Genomic DNA, 20,811 nt, shown 5'->3' on the forward strand with positions numbered 1-20,811 from the left:
GAATCCTGAGAAACTGGAGACCATCTTTGAAGTAGGTAATACTGTAGAGGTCTCAGGTGCGCTCTAGCCCAGGGCACCACTTCCAATGTGGCTGTCATCGATCCCAGCAGCTCCAGGCTCCGCTCATTCTGCCTCGCCTCACCCTATGCTTGGAACAACCTTCCTGAACCCTTACGCCAAGCCCCCTCCCTGCCCGTCTTCAAGTCTTTGCTTAAAGCCCACCTCTTCAATGCTGCGTTCGGCACCTAACCCTTACCGTTCAGTGAATCCAAACTGCCCCAATTTGACTGCCCCTATCGGACCGACCGTTCACTTGTCTATTAGATTGTAAGCTCTTTGAGCAGGGACTGTCTCTCTTTGTTAAATTGTACAGCGCTGCGTAACCCTAGTAGCGCTCTAGAAATGTTAAGTAGTAGTAGTAGTAGTAGTAGTAGTAGTAATGTCCCAAGCTCACGGGCGGGGCATCCTCAGGAGCAGACGGACCCGATTCTGAAGCTTGCAACGCCTTAGCTCGGGTAGGTATACATAGCCCGAGTCTGTGTTGAACCTGGCCCCCAAATATTCTAGAGATTGCGAGGGGGTCTGGTGACTTTTGGCCATATTAAAGACCCAGCCTAGAGATTGAAGTACTGAGACCACTCTAGCTGTAGCTTGATAGCTCTCTGTTACAGAGTCTGCTCTGATGAGCCAGTCGTCTAGGTACGGGTGAATCCCGATACCTTCTCGCCTGAGCAAAGCAGCTACTACCACCATTACCTTCAAAAAGATTCGGGGAGCTGTGGCGAGGCCAAAAGGCAAGGCACGGAACTGGAAATGTTTTCCCAACACCGCAAACCTCAGAAACTTCTGGTGCGGGGGCCAAATTGGTATGTGCAAGTAAGCTTCTTTCAGGTCTAGAGACGTGAGAAACTCTTCTGGCTGTACCGCAGCAATGACGGAGCGCAGGGTTTCCATGTGGAAATGCCGCACTCTCAGGGACTTGTTTAATTCTTTTAAGTCCAGAATAGGGCGAAAAGACCCACCTTTTCGCGGCACCAAAAAGTAGATGGAGTATCGGCCGTAGCCATGTTCGGCGGGAGGTACCGGGGACACGGCCCTTAACTGAATCAGACCTTGCAAAGTCTCCTCTACCGCCGCCCGTTTGGCAGCAGAACCACATCGGGACTCCACAAACACGTCTCTTACTGGGGCGTTGAATTCTATTCTGTAGCCATCTCTGATCAGGTCCTGAACCCACTGATCCGAGGAAATATTTGCCCACTCCTCGGCAAAGAGGGAAAGACGTCCTCCGATGACAGGAAGCGAGGAGGGGGCTGGCGCACCATCATTGAGAGGGTCGCTCCTGAACTCCAGGCCTAGAGCCGGTGGCTGTGGAATGCTTGTCCGAGCGAAAGGAGTTCCTCTGCTGAAAAACAGGCACGAGAAGTGAACCCAGCAGAATGCCCCGGGTGATACCTACTAGCTTCACGGAAGCGAGGTCTATAAGAGGAGTGGACCGCCTGGCCCTTGGAGGAAGGCCTCGGCCTATCTTCGGGCAAGCGCTGGGGTTTAGGATCTCCCAGGCCTTTAACAAATTTTTTTTCAACTCCTCACCAAATAGAAGGCCTTGAAAGGGCAACTTCACCAACCTTTGCTTAGAGGCCATGTCCGCTGCCCAATGTCGTAGCCAAATAAGATGGTGAGCCGCCACTGCTACTGCCATTTGTTTAGCCGAAGCTCTGACAATATCATAAAGGGCATCAGCCAAAAAGGACAAGGCCGACTCCAGCCGCAGAGCCACATCCGAGAAGGGCTCCATCTTCGGGCTGTTCCACTGCCTGTTGCAACCACGCCAGGCAGGCTCTAGCAGCATAGCAACTGCATGCAGACGCCCGAACAGTAAGACCTGCAATTTCAAAGGATCGTTTAAGTGCTGCTTCCAGCCTACGGTCTTGTATATCCTTCAGGGCAACTCCTCCTTCCACAGGGAGGGTAGTTCTCTTTGTCACCGCAGTGACTAGGGCATCTACTTTAGGCATTGCAAAGCAAGTAAAATGCTCCTCACACAGAGGGTATAATTGCCCCATAGCCCTGGAAACTTTCAAAGGTCCCTCGGGGTCAGCCCACTGAGCGGCAATAAGCTCTTGGGTGGAGTCATGCAAAGGAAAGGCTCGAGCAGGCTTTTTGGTACTAGCTATCCTAGGATTCACACAGGAGGCCGTGCCACTGTCAGGCTCTTCAATAGAAAGGACCTGTAGGGCATCTGAAATAAGCGCTGGCAGCTCATCACGGTGGAAAATACTCACCGCGGAGGGATCATCCAGATTCTGTGCTAATTCTGCACCTGACTCTGGCTCCTCAGACCACGAAGGCCTGCCAGAACTCTCCGAATCCTCACAGCCCGACCACGGGGGGGGGGGGGGGGGGTGCACCACAATCTGAAGCGGAATTAGCCCTTCTACGCTTTTCTTTATGCCAATTATCAGGGAAAATAGCCTCAGCGGGCAGTCCCAGGCCAGAATCCACCGGGGGGGGGGGGGGGGGGGAATAATAGAAGGGGCCTCAGATGATCCTTGACGGAGCATGTATGCTTTATGCACTAATAACACAAAATCAAAGGAGAAAAACTCGCCCTGGGCACCCAGATCCCGTCCAGGGCTAGCCGCTCCCTGAATAGCCTCAATTCGAGGTCCCCCCCCCCCCCCCCCGGGCTCAGAGCTCTCCGTTTATACGGAGGCCGCGCCATGTGGAGAATTCAAAATGGCATCCGCTGCCAGCTCTGAGCGGGAAGAATCATCGCTCGCCATGCTCGGGCCGGCTCTTACACCTGTACAGCACGATTTACAGAGCCCCGCTGCTGATTTGCGCTTGCCACACCAGAAACAGCGCTTTACATTCTCTGCAGCCATCGCCGAAAACAGCGGGAAAATTCAAAATAGCGGTTTCGCACCAAAAACGCCCCGATCGCGGGCCCACCCCGGAGGAGTTAAGAAAACAATCTTATCTCACTAGACCGAGTATCACAGCTCTGGTCCCATAGAAGAATCAAAGGAAAACCTCTGTTCCAACTTTTTTTTTTTTTTTAACGCTGTGAGGAAAGCAGAGGTACTAAGAACTCCGGAGGCTCAGATGAGTGGGAAAGGCAGGGAAAGGCGAACCAATGTGCCTGCATCCACTGAGTGGGAAAGGACAGGGAAAAGCAAGCTAATATGTCCACATCCACGGGGGCATGGATAAGGCAGGGAAAGGGCTAACCTACGTGCCTTCAAAGTGAAGCTGCTATAGCCTTTAACACCCCGGCTAACAAATGGCAAACCAGGAGCCACCCCCAGGCAGATTTTTGATGGAGCTCGAAGAAGCTGCAGCCACCCTGCTTGGGGAGATAGAGAATACTGAAGAGGCAGTGGAGCTGGCTGGCCATGAGGCACTGTGAAAAGTTGAGTGCTCTCTATCTCCCCCTGCTGGTTGATGGACACAACCCATACATAATGGCTTCATCTGTTTGATGACAAGGAAACTCCATTTATTCTCACTTTTTCCAAACAGATGGCACCATTAACTTAATATTCATTGTTGACATGTCAAATGCACTCACCAATTATTTTCACGATAGAATAAATTAAATTTGAAATACTGGAACCAGTCACTGAATTTACTTTAAGTTATTCAGATTGAAGCCTAGACTATCCCCTTTATTTCTGTTCAAACAAATAGGAACAATGGAAGCAGATGTGATCCCATAGTACAAAGAGCATTTTAGAAAAGAAAAAAAAAACCTGCAGCAAAGATTTAAGTTCTACTTTAATGGCTGGCGCTAACATATCATGAAAGCAAAAACACAGAAGAATTGTCCTCCACAATACACCACACCAGCACACAACATTGGAGGAGACCAAAAAAAAGACTTTACATAAAAGTTGTCCAGTACACAGTTTATAGAGATCTTCACCAAGACCCGACATAGCTCGTGTTTACGCCAACGTGGTCTGCATCAGGAGTCTAGAACTTGCTTACAATATAAACAAAAGTCTTGCAGGCCTCATTGGGAAGTAAACTAGATTAAGTGCTGCTGCTGAAATCAGCAATGATGTGCTCACTTCAAAGTGGTACCGCTCCTCTAACAGAAGCTAAAACGAAATACGAGCCATGTCAGGTCTCGGTGAAGAGCTCTATAAACTGTTTATTGGACAACTTAGATGTAAGGTCTTTTTTTGGCTAAGAGATCATGAGAATCAGTCTCAAACTGTTCATGTCAGAACTCTTCAGTATTAACTTAAGCAGGCTTACCTCCATCCCATCCCCATTAATTTTATCAGAAGAATTTCAGGAGGTCCTAACTATGTTATGTTATGAACATACAACACTTAACACAGCATGAAATTAAATAGGGGGGAAGACAACTAAATCTCAAGATAGACATTACTGTGAAATAGGATAGGTAATCATGTTGCCTCAGTAATTAAGGAGAGACAGCATTCCAACAATTACAGGGGTCATCTACTAACCGTGTGTGTACTAACACCATTGATGCACATTACATGTTGGAGGGTCCATTTTATGAAATGTGCCCTGCAGCAAACATGTTAACAGCGATAGTGTGCACTGTTAGTAACTGACACAGTATGTGTATTTTGCAACTATTTTTAGTTTCTATCAACATAACTACAATTTAAAGACATCATGAAGTTCATTTGTCTTGCATCTGTCAGAAATGCAAGAAATTTTTACTTTGTTCTGTCAAGTTTCCTTCTGTTTCTTTGGCTTTCCAGCTCAAAATTACAAACAGCAATGACACCATGAAACTTCACTCTGCTACCCAGAACATTTTGCCTATTCATAATCCTCCACACACTCTCATCTAGACTAACCATAACGACCAATGTCTTTAGCTAGCAGTAAGATTACAGAATTCTTAAAACAAATAAGCAAGCACTTGATCTCAGGACACAAGGTGCCCAAAATGATTCAGTAGCTGAGACTCCCCTCTTCCCTCCAAAGTCTGGAAAGCAGAAACAATGCCAGGGAATCAGACTCGATCTGTTATATGGCAGTGCACAACCCTTTCACCAAGTCACTGGATCAACCTATTAACACAAATCATTCTCACACTGTTGCCATCAGAAGGCTTTTTTTTTTTTTTTACAGATAAAAAGTGTATAAAAATGTATACAGAATGAAACAAAAAAAAAAAAAAAAAAACAGCACTGCATGTTTGACTGAACATGTTTCTTCTCTTACCATTGACTTTGCCCAAGCCTGGAGCCTTCTTTTTCAGTAAGGTCACTTGGATTTGTGGAATATTTGTGATATTTGAATTCAAAACAAATTTGAAGTCCACATGTCCAACCATACAAGCTTTAGGCAACACCAGTTCAAATACATGTTCATCCCAACTAGAACTATAAAAGAGAAAAGGAAAAATATATTTAGACACTTCTGTACAGCTGCAGCAAAGTACAGTAGATGCTACAGTAAAAGTGCAAAGTTTCGCTAACAAAACGCAACAGACATTAATGAAAATGTTTTCATGGAACTTCCCCCATGCAATAACAGTGACACATGTTCACTTATAGCGAATGCTACATACCTGTAGAAGGTATTCTCCGAGGACAGCAGGCTGATTGTTCTCACTGATGGGTGACGTCCACGGCAGCCCCTGCAATCGGAATCTTCACTAGCAAAAGCCTTTGCTAGCCCTCGCGCGCCGATGCGCACCGCGCATGCGCGGCCGTCTTCCAGCTCGTGCCGGCCAGTCCCATATGTAGCAAGACAAAGAGAAGGGAAGACAACTCCAAAGGGGAGGCGGGCGGGTTTGTGAGAACAATCAGCCTGCTGTCCTCGGAGAATACCTTCTACAGGTATGTAGCATTCGCTTTCTCCGAGGACAAGCAGGCTGCTTGTTCTCACTGATGGGGTATCCCTAGCCCCCAGGCTCACTCAAAACAACAACCATGGTCAATTGGGCCTCGCAACGGCGAGGACAGAACTGAGATTGACCTAAAAAAATTACCAACTAACTGAGAGTGCAGCCTGGAACAGAACAAACAGGGCCCTCGGGGGGTGGAGTTGGATCCTAAAGCCCAAACAGGTTCTGAAGAACTGACTGCCCGAACCGACTGTCGCGTCGGGTATCCTGCTGCAGGCAGTAATGAGATGTGAATGTGTGGACAGATGACCACGTCGCAGCTTTGCAAATTTCTTCAATAGAGGCTGACTTCAAGTGGGCTACCGACGCTGCCATGGCTCTAACATTATGAGCCGTAACATGACCCTCAAGAGCCAGCCCAGCCTGGGCGTAAGTGAAGGAAATGCAATCTGCTAGCTAATTGGATATGGTGCGTTTTCCTACAGCCACTCCCCTCCTGTTGGGATCAAAAGAAACAAACAATTGGGCGGACTGTCTGTTGGGCTGTGTCCGCTCCAAATAGAAGGCCAATGCTCTTTTGCAGTCCAATGTGTGCAGCTGACGTTCAGCAGGGCAGGAATGGGGACGGGGAAAAAATGTTGGCAAGACAATTGACTGGTTCAGATGGAACTCCGACACAACCTTTGGCAAGAACTTAGGGTGAGTGCGGAGGACTACTCTGTTATGATGAAATTTAGTGTAAGGGGCCTGGGCTACCAGGGCCTGAAGCTCACTGACTCTACGAGCTGAAGTAACTGCCACCAAGAAAATGACCTTCCAGGTCAAGTACTTCAGATGGCAGGAGTTCAGTGGCTCAAAAGGAGGTTTCATCAGCTGGGTGAGAACGACATTGAGATCCCATGACACTGTAGGAGGCTTGACAGGGGGCTTTGACAAAAGCAAACCTCTCATGAAGCGAACAACTAAAGGCTGTCCTGAGATCGGCTTACCTTCCACACGGTAATGGTATGCACTGATTCCGCTAAGGTGAACCCTTACAGAGTTGGTCTTGAGACCAGACTCAGACAGGTGCAGAAGGTATTCAAGCAGGGTCTGTGTAGGACAAGAGCGAGGATCTAGGGCCTTGCTGTCACACCAGACGGCAAACCTCCTCCATAGAAAGAAGTAACTCCTCTTAGTGGAATCTTTCCTGGAAGCAAGCAAGACGCGGGAGACACCCTCTGACAGACCCAAAGAGGCAAAGTCTACGCTCTCAACATCCAGGCCGTGAGAGCCAGAGACTGGAGGTTGGGATGCAGAAGCGCCCCTTCGTCCTGTGTGATGAGGGTCGGAAAACACTCCAATCTCCACAGTTCTTCGGAGGACAACTCCAGAAGAAGAGGGAACCAGATCTGACGCGGCCAAAAAGGAGCAATCAGAATCATGGTGCCTCGGTCTTGCTTGAGTTTCAACAAAGTCTTCCCCACCAGAGGTATGGGAGGATAAGCATACAGCAGACCCTCCCCCCAGTCCAGGAGGAAGGCATCCGATGCCAGTCTGCCGTGGGCCTGAAGCCTGGAACAGAACTGAGGGACTTTGTGGTTGGCTCGAGATGCGAAGAGATCTACCAAGGGGGTGCCCCACACTTGGAAGATCTGTCGCACTACACGGGAATTGAGCGACCACTCGTGAGGTTGCATAATCCTGCTCAACCTGTCGGCCAGACTGTTGTGTACGCCTGCCAGATATGTGGCTTGGAGCACCATGCTTTGACGGCGAGCCCAGAGCCACAAGCTGACGGCTTCCTGACACAGGGGGCGAGATCCGGTGCCCCCCTGCTTGTTGACGTAGTACATGGCAACCTGGTTGTCTGTCTGAATTTGGATAATTTGGTGGGACAGCCGATCTCTGAAAGCCTTCAGAGCGTTCCAGATCGCTCGCAACTCCAGAAGATTGATCTGCAGATCGCGTTCCTGGAGGGACCAGCTTCCTTGGGTGTGAAGCCCATCGACATGAGCTCCCCATCCCAGGAGAGACGCATCCGTGGTCAGCACTTTTTGTGGCTGTGGAATTTGGAAAGGACGTCCCAGAGTCAAATTGGACCAAATCGTCCACCAATACAGGGACTTGAGAAAACTCGTGGACAGGTGGATCACGTCTTCTAGATCCCCAGCAGCCTGAAACCACTGGGAAGCTAGGGTCCATTGAGCAGATCTCATGTGAAGGCGGGCCATGGGAGTCACATGAACTGTGGAGGCCATGTGGCCCAGCAATCTCAACATCTGCCGAGCTGTGATCTGCTGGGACGCTCGCACCCGCAAGACGAGGGACAACAAGTTGTTGGCTCTCGTCTCTGGGAGATAGGCGCGAGCCGTCCGAGAGTCCAGCAGAGCTCCTATGAATTCGAGTATCTGCACTGGGAGAAGGTGGGACTTTGGATAATTTATCACAAACCCTAGTAGCTCCAGGAGGCGAGTAGTCATCTGCATGGACTGCAGGGCTCCTGCCTCGGATGTGTTCTTCACCAGCCAATCGTCGAGATATGGGAACACGTGCACCCCCTGTCTGCGAAGTGCCGCTGCTACTACAGCCAAGCACTTGGTGAACACTCTGGGCGCAGAGGCGAGCCCAAAGGGTAGCACACAGTACTGGAAGTGACGTATGCCCAGCTGAAATCGCAGATACTGTCTGTGAGCTGGCAGTATCGGGATGTGCGTGTAGGCGTCCTTCAAGTCCAGAGAGCATAGCCAATCGTTCTCCTGAATCATGGGGAGAAGGGTGCCCAGGGAAAGCATCCTGAACTTTTCTTTGACCAGATATTTGTTCAGGGCCCTTAGGTCTAGGATGGGACGCATCCCCCCTGTTTTCTTTTCCACAAGGAAGTACCTGGAATAGAATCCCAGCCCTTCCTGCCCGGATGGCACGGGCTCGACCGCATTGGCGCTGAGAAGGGCGGAGAGTTCCTCTGCAAGTACCTGCTTGTGCTGGAAGCTGTAAGACTGAGCTCCCGGTGGACAATTTGGAGGTTTTGAGGCCAAATTGAGGGTGTATCCTTGCCGGACTATTTGAAGAACCCACTGATCGGAGGTTATGAGAGGCCACCTTTGGTGAAAAGCTTTCAACCTCCCTCCGACTGGCAGGTCGCCCGGCACTGACACTTGGATGTCGGCTATGCTCTGCTGGAGCCAGTCAAAAGCTCGTCCCTTGCTTTTGCTGGGGAGCCGCGGGGCCTTGCTGAATCGCACGCTGCTGACAAGAGCGAGCGCGCTGGGGCTTAGCCTGGGCCGCAGGCTGTCGAGAAGGAGGATTGTACCTACGCTTGCTAGAAGAGTAGGGAACAGTCTTCCTTCCCCCAAAAAATCTTCTACCTGTGGAGGTAGAGGCTGAAGGCTGCCGGCGGGAGAACTTGTCGAATGCGGTGTCCCGCTGGTGGAGCTGCTCTACCACCTGTTCGACTTTCTCTCCAAAAATATTATCCGCACGGCAAAGCGAGTCCGCAATCCGCTGCTGGAGTCTGTTCTCCAGGTCGGAGGCACGCAGCCATGAGAGCCTGCGCATCACCACACCTTGAGCAGCGGCCCTGGACGCAACAACATCAAAGGGTGTCATACACCCCTCTGGCCAGGAATTTTCTGCACGCCTTCAGCTGCCTGACCACCTCCTGAAAAGGCTTGGCTTGCTCAGGGGGGAGCGCATCCACCAAGCCCGCCAACTGCCGCACATTGTTCCGCATATGTATGCTCATGTAGAGCTGGTAGGACTGAATTTTGGCCACGAGCATAGAAGAATGGTAGGCCTTCCTCCCAAAGGAGTCTAAGGTTCTAGAGTCTTTGCCCGGGGGCGCCGAAGCATGCTCCCTAGAACTCTTAGCCTTCTTTAGGGCCAAATCCACAACTCCAGAGTCATGAGGCAACTGGGTGCGCATCAGCTCTGGGTTCCCATGGATCCGGTACTGGGACTCGATCTTCTTGGGAATGTGGGGATTAGTTAGAGGTTTTGTCCAGTTCGCCAGCAATGTCTTTTTCAGGACATGGTGCATGGGTACTGTGGACGCTTCCTTAGGTGGAGAAGGATAGTCCAGGAGCTCAAACATTTCAGCCATGGGCTCGTCCTCCACAACCACCGGGAAGGGGATGGCCGTAGACATCTCCCGGACAAAGGAAGCGAAAGACACTCTCAGGAGGAGAAAGCTGCCTTTCAGGAGAGGGAGTGGGATCAGAAGGAAGACCCTCAGAATCCTCGTCAGAGAAATATCTGATGTCTTCCTCTTCTTCCCACGAGGCCTCACCCTCGGTGTCAGACACAAGTTCACGAACCTGTGTCTGCAACCGCGCCCGGCTCGACTCCGTGGAGCCACGTCCACGATGGGGGCGTCGAGAGGTAGACTCCCTCGCCCGCATCGGCGAAGCTCCCTCCGCCGACGTAGTCGGGGAGCCTTCCTGGGAGGCGACCGCAGTCGGTACCGCACGCGGCACCGACGCCGGAGACCTCACCCCGGGCGATGGACCAGCCGGCTCCACGCTCGACGGTACCGGTGGCGCAAGCACCGCCGGTACCGGAGGGGTAGGGCGCAACAGCTCTCCCAGAATCTCTGGGAGAACGGCCCGGAGGCTCTCGTTCAGAGCGGCTGCAGGAAAAGGCATGGAAGTCGATGCAGGCGTCGACGTCAGAACCTGTTCCGGGCGTGGAGGCTGTTCCGGGCTGTCCAGAGTGGAGCGCATCGACACCTCTTGGACAGAGGGTGAGCGGTCCTCTCGGTGCCGATGCCTGCTGGGCGCCGACTCCCTCGGCGATCCAGAGCTCTCGGTGCCGACACGGGAAGGGGACCGGTATCGATGCTTCTTAAATTTTTTGCGAAGCACGTCACCGGCGCTTCCCGGCACCGACGAGGAGGACGTAGAATCCAGCCGTCTCTTCCTCGGGGCCGAGACCGAGGAGGGTCGATCACAGGGGGGCTGTACCGCAGGAGCCCTCAGGGTAGGGGGAGACCCATCCGAAGGCTCACCGCCACCAGCAGGGGAATGGACAGCCCTCACCTGCACTCCAGACGAAGCACCACCGTCCGACGACATCAGCAGACGAGGTCCCGGTACCACCGACGTCGATACAGTCGTCCGATGTCTCAGCGCCGATGCAGAGGGTCGATGCCTCGATGCACTGGCGGCCGAGGATGAAGGTCTGGACGCTGAAGACGTCGATGCCGACGAAGAGCCCGAGAACAAAAAGTTCCACTGGGCTAACCTCGCAACCTGAGTCCGCTTCTGTAAAAGGGAACACAGACTACAGGCCTGAGGGCGGTGCCCGGCCCCCAGACACCGAAGACACGAAGAGTGCCTGTCAGTGAGCGAGATTACCCGGGCGCACTGGGTGCACTTCTTGAAGCCGCTGGAAGGCTTCGATGTCATGGGCGGAAAAATCACGCCGGCGAAATCAAAAGTCGAAATGGCGGAATTTGGCACCAGAAAATTAGAGGAAGGAAATTTCAACCGGGGCCTAAGTAAGGCCTACCCCGACGACGAAAGAAAACTTACCGGGGCGAAAAAAACTCGAACTAGAGGAAGGGAAAAACCACAAGAGGTCTTTCCAAAACAATTTTTAGAGTTTCTAACAGAAACGAGTCGAAAACGACGCGCGAGGTCGACTTTTCGGAGCACGAACGGCAAAGCACAACCGTACCGAGCGCGGAGAAAAGAAGACTGGCCGGCACGAGCCGGTTCGGGCGGGAAGACGGCCGCGCATGCGCGGTGCGCATCGGCGCGCGAGGGCTAGCAAAGGCTTTTGCTAGTGAAGATTCCGATTGGAGGGGCTGCCGCGGACGTCACCCATCAGTGAGAACAAGCAGCCTGCTTGTCCTCGGAGAATTAAATGAAATGGACCATTTTAAATTTTAAGGTCTTAGGGCCCTGATAACTAAACCACGCTGTAGGCACGCTAGCGTTTTTAGCGCACATTAAAAATTATCATATTGAAATACTAGAGACACCCATATATTCCTATGGGTGGCTCCAGCATTAGAACACGCTAAAAAAGCTAGCACACCTTAGTAAACAGGGCCCTTAGGGGCTTGTGTAAAATTGGCAGCCCTGTCTTTTGGATGAAAAAAACCCAACTAATATCGATGCTTAGAGAAGAATTCAACTTTTAAAAATACTTTTATATAAATTTGATATTACCATTTCATTTCATATCAATACTGATCACTGCATTGTTCTTAGTAAGACAGATGTACTCAAACTATTTTATTTATTAGGATTTATTTACAGACTTTTTGCAGGAATTCACTCAAGGCGGTGTACAGTAAGAATAGATCAAACATGAGCAATGGACAATTACAGAAGTAAAAAAATTCAACAATACAAAGTATGACAGACTACTACTAACAATGTCAACACAAGATATAATAGAACATTATAATTGACAGTGAAGGGTTTAAAGCAAAAATGGAACATATAGATAGGTAAGAGAATAAGAAGTTTTACAGTGTAGGGTGACTAATTTAAAGAAAGTTGCACTTCAGGTCAGAGAGATAGTTAAATATTATTTCAGCTAGGATAGGCGTGGATAAACATGTCCTGCTACAGAATGTGCAGCCTGTGTCACTCCATATGTGTGAGTGAAACTAACAAGTTAGTTACTTCTTCAATTAAAGGCCTGGTGTTCTGACCTGGTTTTACGGCCTGTGGATTCTTTTGGATTCGTATTAGGTAAATATATATATATATATATATATATATATATATATATATATATATACACACATACACAAATATATAGCGAAGATACTTACCTGTAGCAGGTATTCTTCGAGGTGCATAATTAAGAAGGCACAAAATCACTACTCGTGGTCACAAGTTTTGCTTCCATCAGGGACCACTTCTATGGGCCTTCTCAATATGAATTGTGGCCACTTGGCTCATTGCATGGCAGTACTGAAGCCATTTATGCTCACTGAAAGTTTCCAATGTAAATAATCAGCACGCTCAAGCTAATTGCTTCACCTCTATAATTAATTTGGGAGTAGATCGCTTAGACAACTGTAGAGGAAGGGCATGGGGTCTCACAGCCAAGTTTACCTGCAAACACTTGGCATTACAGTTTCTAACAGATGCAACATTTAAAAAATATCCACTGGACTACATACCTGCTTATAATCGAATGAGAAAAACGCCCAAGTTCCGACCTAAATCGGGAGATGGACGTTTATCTCACAAAAACGAATAAAGCGGTATAATCGAAAGCCGATTTTTGGACGTTTTCAACTGCAATCCGTCGCGGATGCGGACAAAGTTGATGGGGGCGTGTCAGAGGTGTGGCGAAGGCGGAACTGGGGCGTGGTTATCTGCCGAACAGAGATGGGCGCATTTCACCGATAATGGGAAAAAAGTATGCGTTTTTAGCTAGAATTTAGGACACTTTTCCTGGACCCTGTTTTTTCACGAATAAGGCCCCAAAAAGTGCCCTAAATGACCAGATGACCACTGGAGGGAATCGGGGATGACCTCCCCTGACTCCCCCAGTGGTCACTAACCCCCTCCTACCACAAAAAAATGACGTTTCTCAACTTTTTATTTTCACCCTCAAATGTCATACCCAGCTCCCTGACAGCAGTATGCAGGTCACTGGAGGAGTTGTTAGGGGGTGCAGTGGACTTCAGGCAGGTGGACCCAGGCCCATCCCCCCTACCTGTTACAATTGTGCTGCTTAATGCTTATTAGTCGTCCAACCCCCCCCCAAACCCACTGTACCCACATGTAGGTGCCCCCCTTCACCCCTTAGGGCTATACTAATGGTGTAGACTTGTGGGCAGTGGGGTTTGAGGGGGATTTGGGGGGCTCAACACACAAGGGAAGGGTGCTATGCACCTGGGAGCTCTTTTACCTTTTTGTTTGGTTTTGTAAAAGTGCCCCCTAGGGTGCCCGGTTGATGTCCTGGCATGTGAGGGGGACCAGTGCACTACGAATCCTGGCCCCTCCCACGAACAAATGCCTTGGATTTATTCGTTTTTGAGCTGGGCGCTTTCATTTTCCATTATCGCTGAAAAATAAAAACGCGCAGCTCACACATTGTTGAATAAAACATGGGCGTCTATTTTTTCCCAAAATACGGTTCGGTCCGCCCCTTCACGGACCCGTTCTTGGAGATAAACGCCCATGGAGATAGGCGTTTTCGTTCAATTATGCCCCTCATAGTCACCTTAATTCTAACCTGAAGATTTCTTCTAGATCTTCAGGATCTGTCACTTCATAGTGTTGAGTAGACCCCAAGCAGATGATAGCTTAAATAGGTAGGATAGACCCTGAAGCCCGTTTTGACCTGCACTATGGGCCTGCATTGCAAAAATTATTCCAATAAAAAAAATGATTTTAATAAAACCTAAGAAAAACAAACATCAGTAAGAGAAGATATAATTCTTCAAATATTTTCTGGTAGAACTTTATTTTCATTTACAACTGAAAGAGTGGAAAAAAGGAACAAGGAGACTGCAGAGATCCATTATGCTCAGAATGTACATTAGTTCTGAACTGTGGGAAAGTTGTTCCATGCCTCTGCTATTGGATGTCATCACCCACTTGGGTGCCCCATTCAATCCTGCTTGTTCACAGAGATGCGTCATTTACAGCACCACTCTGATGCTTGATAATGATTAACATAACACCACAGGATGAGCTTTATAGTACCACTCTCTTTTCAGTGATTAAATAAAAATATATCTTAATGCTGTTTAGCTAGCAACTAAATAACAAAAATAAAATGTTGCTGGTTTAGCTGCTTCAGCTTTTCAACTTTTATGTAAATGATTAGTCATTATTCCAAAATTGCTTTCCTCTTGGCATCAATTTTACTGGAACATTTATAGGGTACCTTAAAACAGCATGATGTAGAAATTACACACAGATGCAATAAATCCTTTCCCTTCAATCTAGGAGCCTACACCTTTGAAAAAGATCCCCTGAGACTTATGACCACAAACTGACCTCTCTGAAAATTTTCCACGGCCAAGTTCCTAAATTTATGCTCAAAATTTCACTAAATGCCTACATTTAGGATGCTAAAAAGTGGATGACAAAAAGGGCCTGAGTTAGGGCAGAGAAAATATTTCAGAGCTTAGCACTACTTTTCAGCATTAGGCACCTAATTTAGGCTTATAAATCTATGCAAATGAATAGCAAATCTAAGTTTAGAATTATAACTTTTAAGATGACAAATTTAAGTGAAATTTCAGATGGAAACCTAAGCCTAATTTTGGCTGAAAACAGTCAAATTTAGGCATATAACTTTTTTTTTTTTTTTTTGTAATCAAGAACCTACAATCTGAGTGGGCATCCAAAGTAACAGAAGAAAAAACAATCTGCTTAAGACCACAAGAAGTGACAGCAAAACTAACAATTTTACTCAACTGAACTTCAATTCATCATACCAACACCACCTACTTTAATTCTCACTCATGGTCCCTGCCATCTTAACTTCACTGTTTTACTACGTCATAAACTCTAAAAAGCAGGGACCATCCTTTATGTCTGTTCAGCACAGCATACATATCTGATAAATATTATATAAATCATGATAGCTGTACATATAACTGGCAGCTGAGTTTGTGACCATCAAGTTAATTTGTTGCAAGGTCCTCATGGGTGCATATGTGCTAATTGCAACAACGCTTCTCCATATCACCCATGTTGCAGTGAACCATGATTAAAACCCGTACTCCATCGCTATTATAAAAATATATAAAAAAAATAAAAGTATACACTAAATAAGTTACAGCAGAAATTTCTGGTGCAACTGATATACTGAGTGAAACAACTAGCGCCAGTTCATCTATACGTGATCCTTAATTGTTATATTGAGTCAAAATTTATTGCCAAGAAGTGCAGAGCGATGCATTTGGGGTCCAGAAACCCAAAAGGGAGATGCTGGATAGGAGGGGAAAGATTAGTAAGCTCGACTCAGGAGAGAGACCTTCGGATGTTGGTGTCTGAGGATCTCAAGATAAAGAAACAATGTGACAAGGCAACGGCTGTGGCCAGAAGGATGCAAGGCTCCATAGAGAGAGGTATAACCAGCAGAAGAAAGGTTGATGCCTCTCTACAAGTCATTGGTGAGGCCCCACTTGGAGTATTGTTTTCAGTTTTGGAAGCCTTATCTTCCTAAAGATATAAAGACTGGAAGTGGTGCAAAGAAAAGCTAGAAAAGCAGTATGGTATTTGCATTGCAAACCGTACGACAAGAGACTTGCTGACCTGAACATGTATACTTTGGAGGAAAGGCGTGACAAGCAGAGACTGTCTCTTGCATGTTTTGTGTACATGACAACCCTGCCCAATATCTCTCCCACCCCCCAGGCCAATAGTTGTAGGGGGTGTCATTTAAATCCCCCCCCCCCCCCCCGAGGTACCTTTAAATCTTTTAGGTCTTAGCCGAGCAACTCATTCCCCTTGCTTACGCTGACTCCAAACCTTCCCTCTGATGCAACTTCCTGGTCCTATGAACAGGAAGTTGCATCAGAGGTAAGGCTCGAGCTGGCGCAAGCAAGAGGGAAGTGTTGCTGCTCATTGACAGCGACGACCTAAAAGATTTAAAGGTACCATGTTGGGGAAGGGCAGTAAAGTGAAATCCAATCTCCTGGAGAGAGAGGTGCCAGGAGTGTTCAGCTGGCAGAACTTGGAGATCTCCCACCAGCTACATTGCTGCTGTGCCACTGCTGAGTAGGCTTGAGTCTAAATTGGGTAAAATCATGCCCACCAGAGCCGATCAGTGGCTACACCACTGGGTAGAAGGAACCTTAGCATACTGAAAAAGAAATTGAAGGGTGGCATATGAATGCATCAGAAAGGGATGGAAGAAGAGACTGCATCATGGGGGAAACACTCTGTTAATCCAGCCATCAGCAGCAGCTGGTTGCTGCACTTTGAGGCCATTAAAATGTGTTTTGGGAATACTTCCTTTAGACATAACTGCAAAGAGCTATCACATACAAACGGAACTACTTAACACAGCTGTAGGTTACAATAGCATCAGTATCCACTTACCCATCAGTCTGCAGTTTCCAGGTGCGAGTGTGTTGAGCTGCATCCCCATGGTGCTGTTGATGTAAGTGCTGAGGGTGCCTTCGCTGCTGCTGTTCCTGCTGCACTTCAACCCAGCATGGAGGAACTGTGGCTGAAAAGCGGGGGATTAAGGTTTCAAAACGCGTGAGTTCCACCAAGGATGTCAATGTTTCAAGGGAGAAAGGCTGGTCCACCAAGAGATCAACTCCTAAAGAGATTAGATGGGAAAAGCCACCAGATAAGCTATGCATTTAAACAGTATACAAAAACACGAAAATATTTTAAAACTATTACAATAATCAGCATCAAACCTTCACAAACAGATTTTCCTCTGTTTTGCAAATTATTTGACAAGTCAGTATTACACAGACATACTGCTTACCAACAGTAATGGAAGTCTAGAATTTTCGTTCCCAAAACAAATGCCTGATGATGCTGAGAAAAAAATTTAAATGTATATTTTTAAAAAATTTATTGAATGCCCCACCCTAAAGCTACAAGTGAACCAGATCAGCAGCAGTGAATCTGAAGAGTCTACTGGGTACAACCGAAGTGTCAAAATAATAAGCTTGTGAAACATAGTGGAATATATACTCCATAATAGTCTAAGACATTTTATCCACTTTTTTCTTCCATGTAATATTTACTGCATCTGCAAAGAGCCCTCACATTTTTATTTAAATATCCACACAAAAAATGTATTTTTAACTACATATGGGGGGGGGGGGAGGGGAGGAAGCTTGTTAACCTAGGATAGTATTTTAGGTACAACTTGCACTCAAGGTATGTCTAGATCTTAATCCAAACCCTAATAAAGAGAGAAAGGTAACTTCAATGAATAATTCAGACAAAAAAGGTGGCATTTGTGGGGACTTTTAGGAGATATCAAGGATGATGATTATCAGATGCTGACAGAATTAAAACTGGTGCTAAATCAGGACTTTGCCATCCAATCTCAAGAGCTGAAGGCTTGCTCACAGAGCTACATGTATAACTGGCTAATTTCGGAAAATGGGTGGAGGAAATGGAATACAGATTACAAGAGCATGCGGATGTCCTAGAAGGTACAAGTGCCTAAGCTGAACAAATGAAGCAGCAGGTGGCAGCTTTCCTGGAAAGAGTGGGAGAATTGGAAAACCACTCCAGGAGAAGCAACATAGATTTGAGGGACTGAAGTAGACGTGAATGAAAGTTGTGATCACATTGTTTAGGAGGTATAAGCAGCAATAATGGTAGTGGAGCCAAAGAGCTGAACTTCAACACTCCTGTTAAAATTGATAGAGTTCATCATGCCCTAGGACAGTGATGGCGAACCTTTCAGAGACCGAGTGCCCAAACAGCAACCCAAAATCTAATTATTTATCGCAAAGTGCCGGTACTCATTATGGGCGGTGTCACCACATATGACTCCACCCCTGATAGCCACACCCCTTACACCAGCCATGGCGCATATAAACAGACATCATTGAAAATATTATACTAGTATAGGAGAAAAAAATAACATGATTTTTTTTCATTATAAATCATTTCTGTAAGCTGTTACAGCTCCAGTATACCCAGTGCAAAATAAGACAGCAGATGTAAATTCTCAAATTGGACATATTCCAAACACTAAAATGAAAATAAAATGATTTTTTCTACCTTGGTTGTCAGGTGATTTTGTTTTTCTATCCATATTGGTCCAAGTCTCTGATTCTGCTGCTCTCTATCCGTTCTCATAACTCCGTTTCCAGGGCTTCCTTTCCATTTATTTCTTTACTTTCCTCCTTTCTTCTTCATTTCTTGCCCTTCATCCATGTCCAGCAACCCTCCTCTCCCCTCCAGCCACCCATGTCCAACCACCCTCCTCTCCCCCTGCCCTCCCCTCCAGCCACGCACCTCTCCCCCTGCCCTCCCCTCCAGCCACCCATGTCCAGCCACCCTCCTCTCCCCCCTGCCCTACATCCCAGCACAAGGCATTCCTCCCTCCCACCAGGCCTCCCCTCCCTCCTAGCATCAGACCTCCCACCCACCAGCACCATCAGGCCTCCCTCCCTCCCACCCAGCAGCACCCAGCATCAGGCCTCCCTCCCTCCCACCGAGCACCAGGCCGCCCACCCGCCCTCCAAACAACCAAGCATCAGGCAACCTGCCCACCCACGACCAGGGCCCCCCCCCCCTCCTCTGAAATTTATGTTCAATATTTTTTATTATTGATGATATGCAACTGAAAAAAAAAAAAAATACATTCCGTGTTCAACAAAACCATTCATGCTATCATCAGAACTTTCCATTAAGAAACAACAATTCTAACTTCCATCATCAAAGACTGTTTTGTTTTATAACAAACTACTCCCAATCCTCCCCCCCTGCCCAACTGACCCTCCCCCCCCCCCCCACATCCTGCTACTGTAACCCATTCCCGAGGTGCTCTTCACCCTGTGTGCCCCCAAGGGAGCCGATTCATTACTTGACTACGTGCCCTGGGTGATAAAATATTTAAGTATTGTGTCCAGATTGCCAAGAATTTTCTCTGTCTCTTGGGTGTGAGGCTCGCCCCTCTTGCTTCAAATAACATTAATTGATGCATCTTATTTCTCCAGTACCAATAGGAGGGGGCCTCCTCCGTTGTCCAATGGTTGAGGATGCATTTTTTCCCCACTATGCAAGACTTGCTAAGAAACATTTTTTCCCCTTGCGTGCCTGATCCCCAACGGCTAATGATAGTGAACATCATTCTTTCAAAAGTGAGGGCAACCGGGAATCCCAAAACTCTACTCAGAAATCGGGCCATGGTTTTCCAGAAGGACTGAATAGTTCTACACTGCCATACGCAGTGCATAAATGTTGCACTTGTCTGTGTACATTTTGACATTTATCAGTTTCTACAACTCCTGCATGGAATGCTTGCCCCTGGGAGAAGTATGCTCTGTGCACTGTTCTAAAGTGACACTCCTGTAGCTTTGTGCTGTGTATGATCTGTGAGACCCCTACTAATGCCTTTATGAGGGATTCCGATATTGGTTTCAGCGCCTCTTGACTCCATCGCAGTGCCACTTCCTGTACCCATCTCTCCGGTTGCCCTTTCCCCAATTCCCTGCGGAACCAGGACACCGAGATTTGCCCAGCTGCATCACCCTCTAAAAATTTCCTCAGTTCCCCCCCAAAATTCAAAGAGAGGCTCTCCCGTCTAAGGCTTTTCACATAATGAGCCACTTGATGATATGCCAGAATCGCCATCGGACCCTCCTGTGTAGTTTGCAGGAACTCAGTTGCTGCCATTAATGTTCCATCTGTTTGTATAAAGTTCTCTAACAACGTTATGCCCTTATCTTTTAGCTGATTGAATATTGCATTGTCCCTGCCGGGCGCAAAGTCCTCATTTCCCTGCAATGGCAAAAATATACTCGTAGTCGGATCTTGTCCCCACCTCCTCAACAAGTCCCTCCACCCAAACCACAAAGGCTCTAGAAGCAGGCTACTTCGGGCCCCGGGAGTTTTTTCTTGTTTGCATGTAACAGATAGTTCAGATGCCCTGGGTAAAAGTACGCCCTCTCCATTACCATGTCCGTATAAGTATTGGTACCCAGGATCCAGTCCCGTAAATGGCGTAGCAAACAGGCTTGGTTATATTCCCGCATGTCAGGTAGCCCCAGCCCCCCCTCCCTCTGAGCCCCCATCAGGTGCCACCATCTCATCTTGGGCTTCTTACCTGCCCAGCAAAAGACACCACTAACCTCCTCAGTGCTACTAAGTCTTTCCTCAACAGCCTTATCGGGAGGGCCTGCAAGATGTACAGCCATCGAGGAAACAGTATCATACAATAGATATGTATTCTACCTAGTAACGATAGAGGGAGAGGGGACCACCATGTAAGTTGAACTTTTGTCCTCCTCTGAAATTTAAAAGGTGTACATCGGGGTTAAGGCGGCGTCGGCAGCGAAAAGTGTGTTCTTTGCT

The 20,811-nt window shown here is 47.8% G+C and overlaps 1 protein-coding gene across 1 annotated transcript in view; it reads right to left on the bottom strand.

Annotated features, from left to right (window-relative positions):
- The window catches only part of BIRC6 (baculoviral IAP repeat containing 6), a 965,314-nt gene that overhangs the window by 744,603 nt on the left and 199,900 nt on the right, over nucleotides 1-20,811 (bottom strand). The window contains 2 exon segments of the mRNA XM_030196513.1: nucleotides 5,218-5,378; nucleotides 16,855-17,080. Of these exon segments, the coding sequence (XP_030052373.1) occupies nucleotides 5,218-5,378; nucleotides 16,855-17,080 (387 nt within the window).

This window comes from Microcaecilia unicolor, chromosome 3 (assembly GCF_901765095.1).
Source record: "Microcaecilia unicolor chromosome 3, aMicUni1.1, whole genome shotgun sequence".
NCBI classification, from domain to species: domain Eukaryota; kingdom Metazoa; phylum Chordata; class Amphibia; order Gymnophiona; family Siphonopidae; genus Microcaecilia; species Microcaecilia unicolor.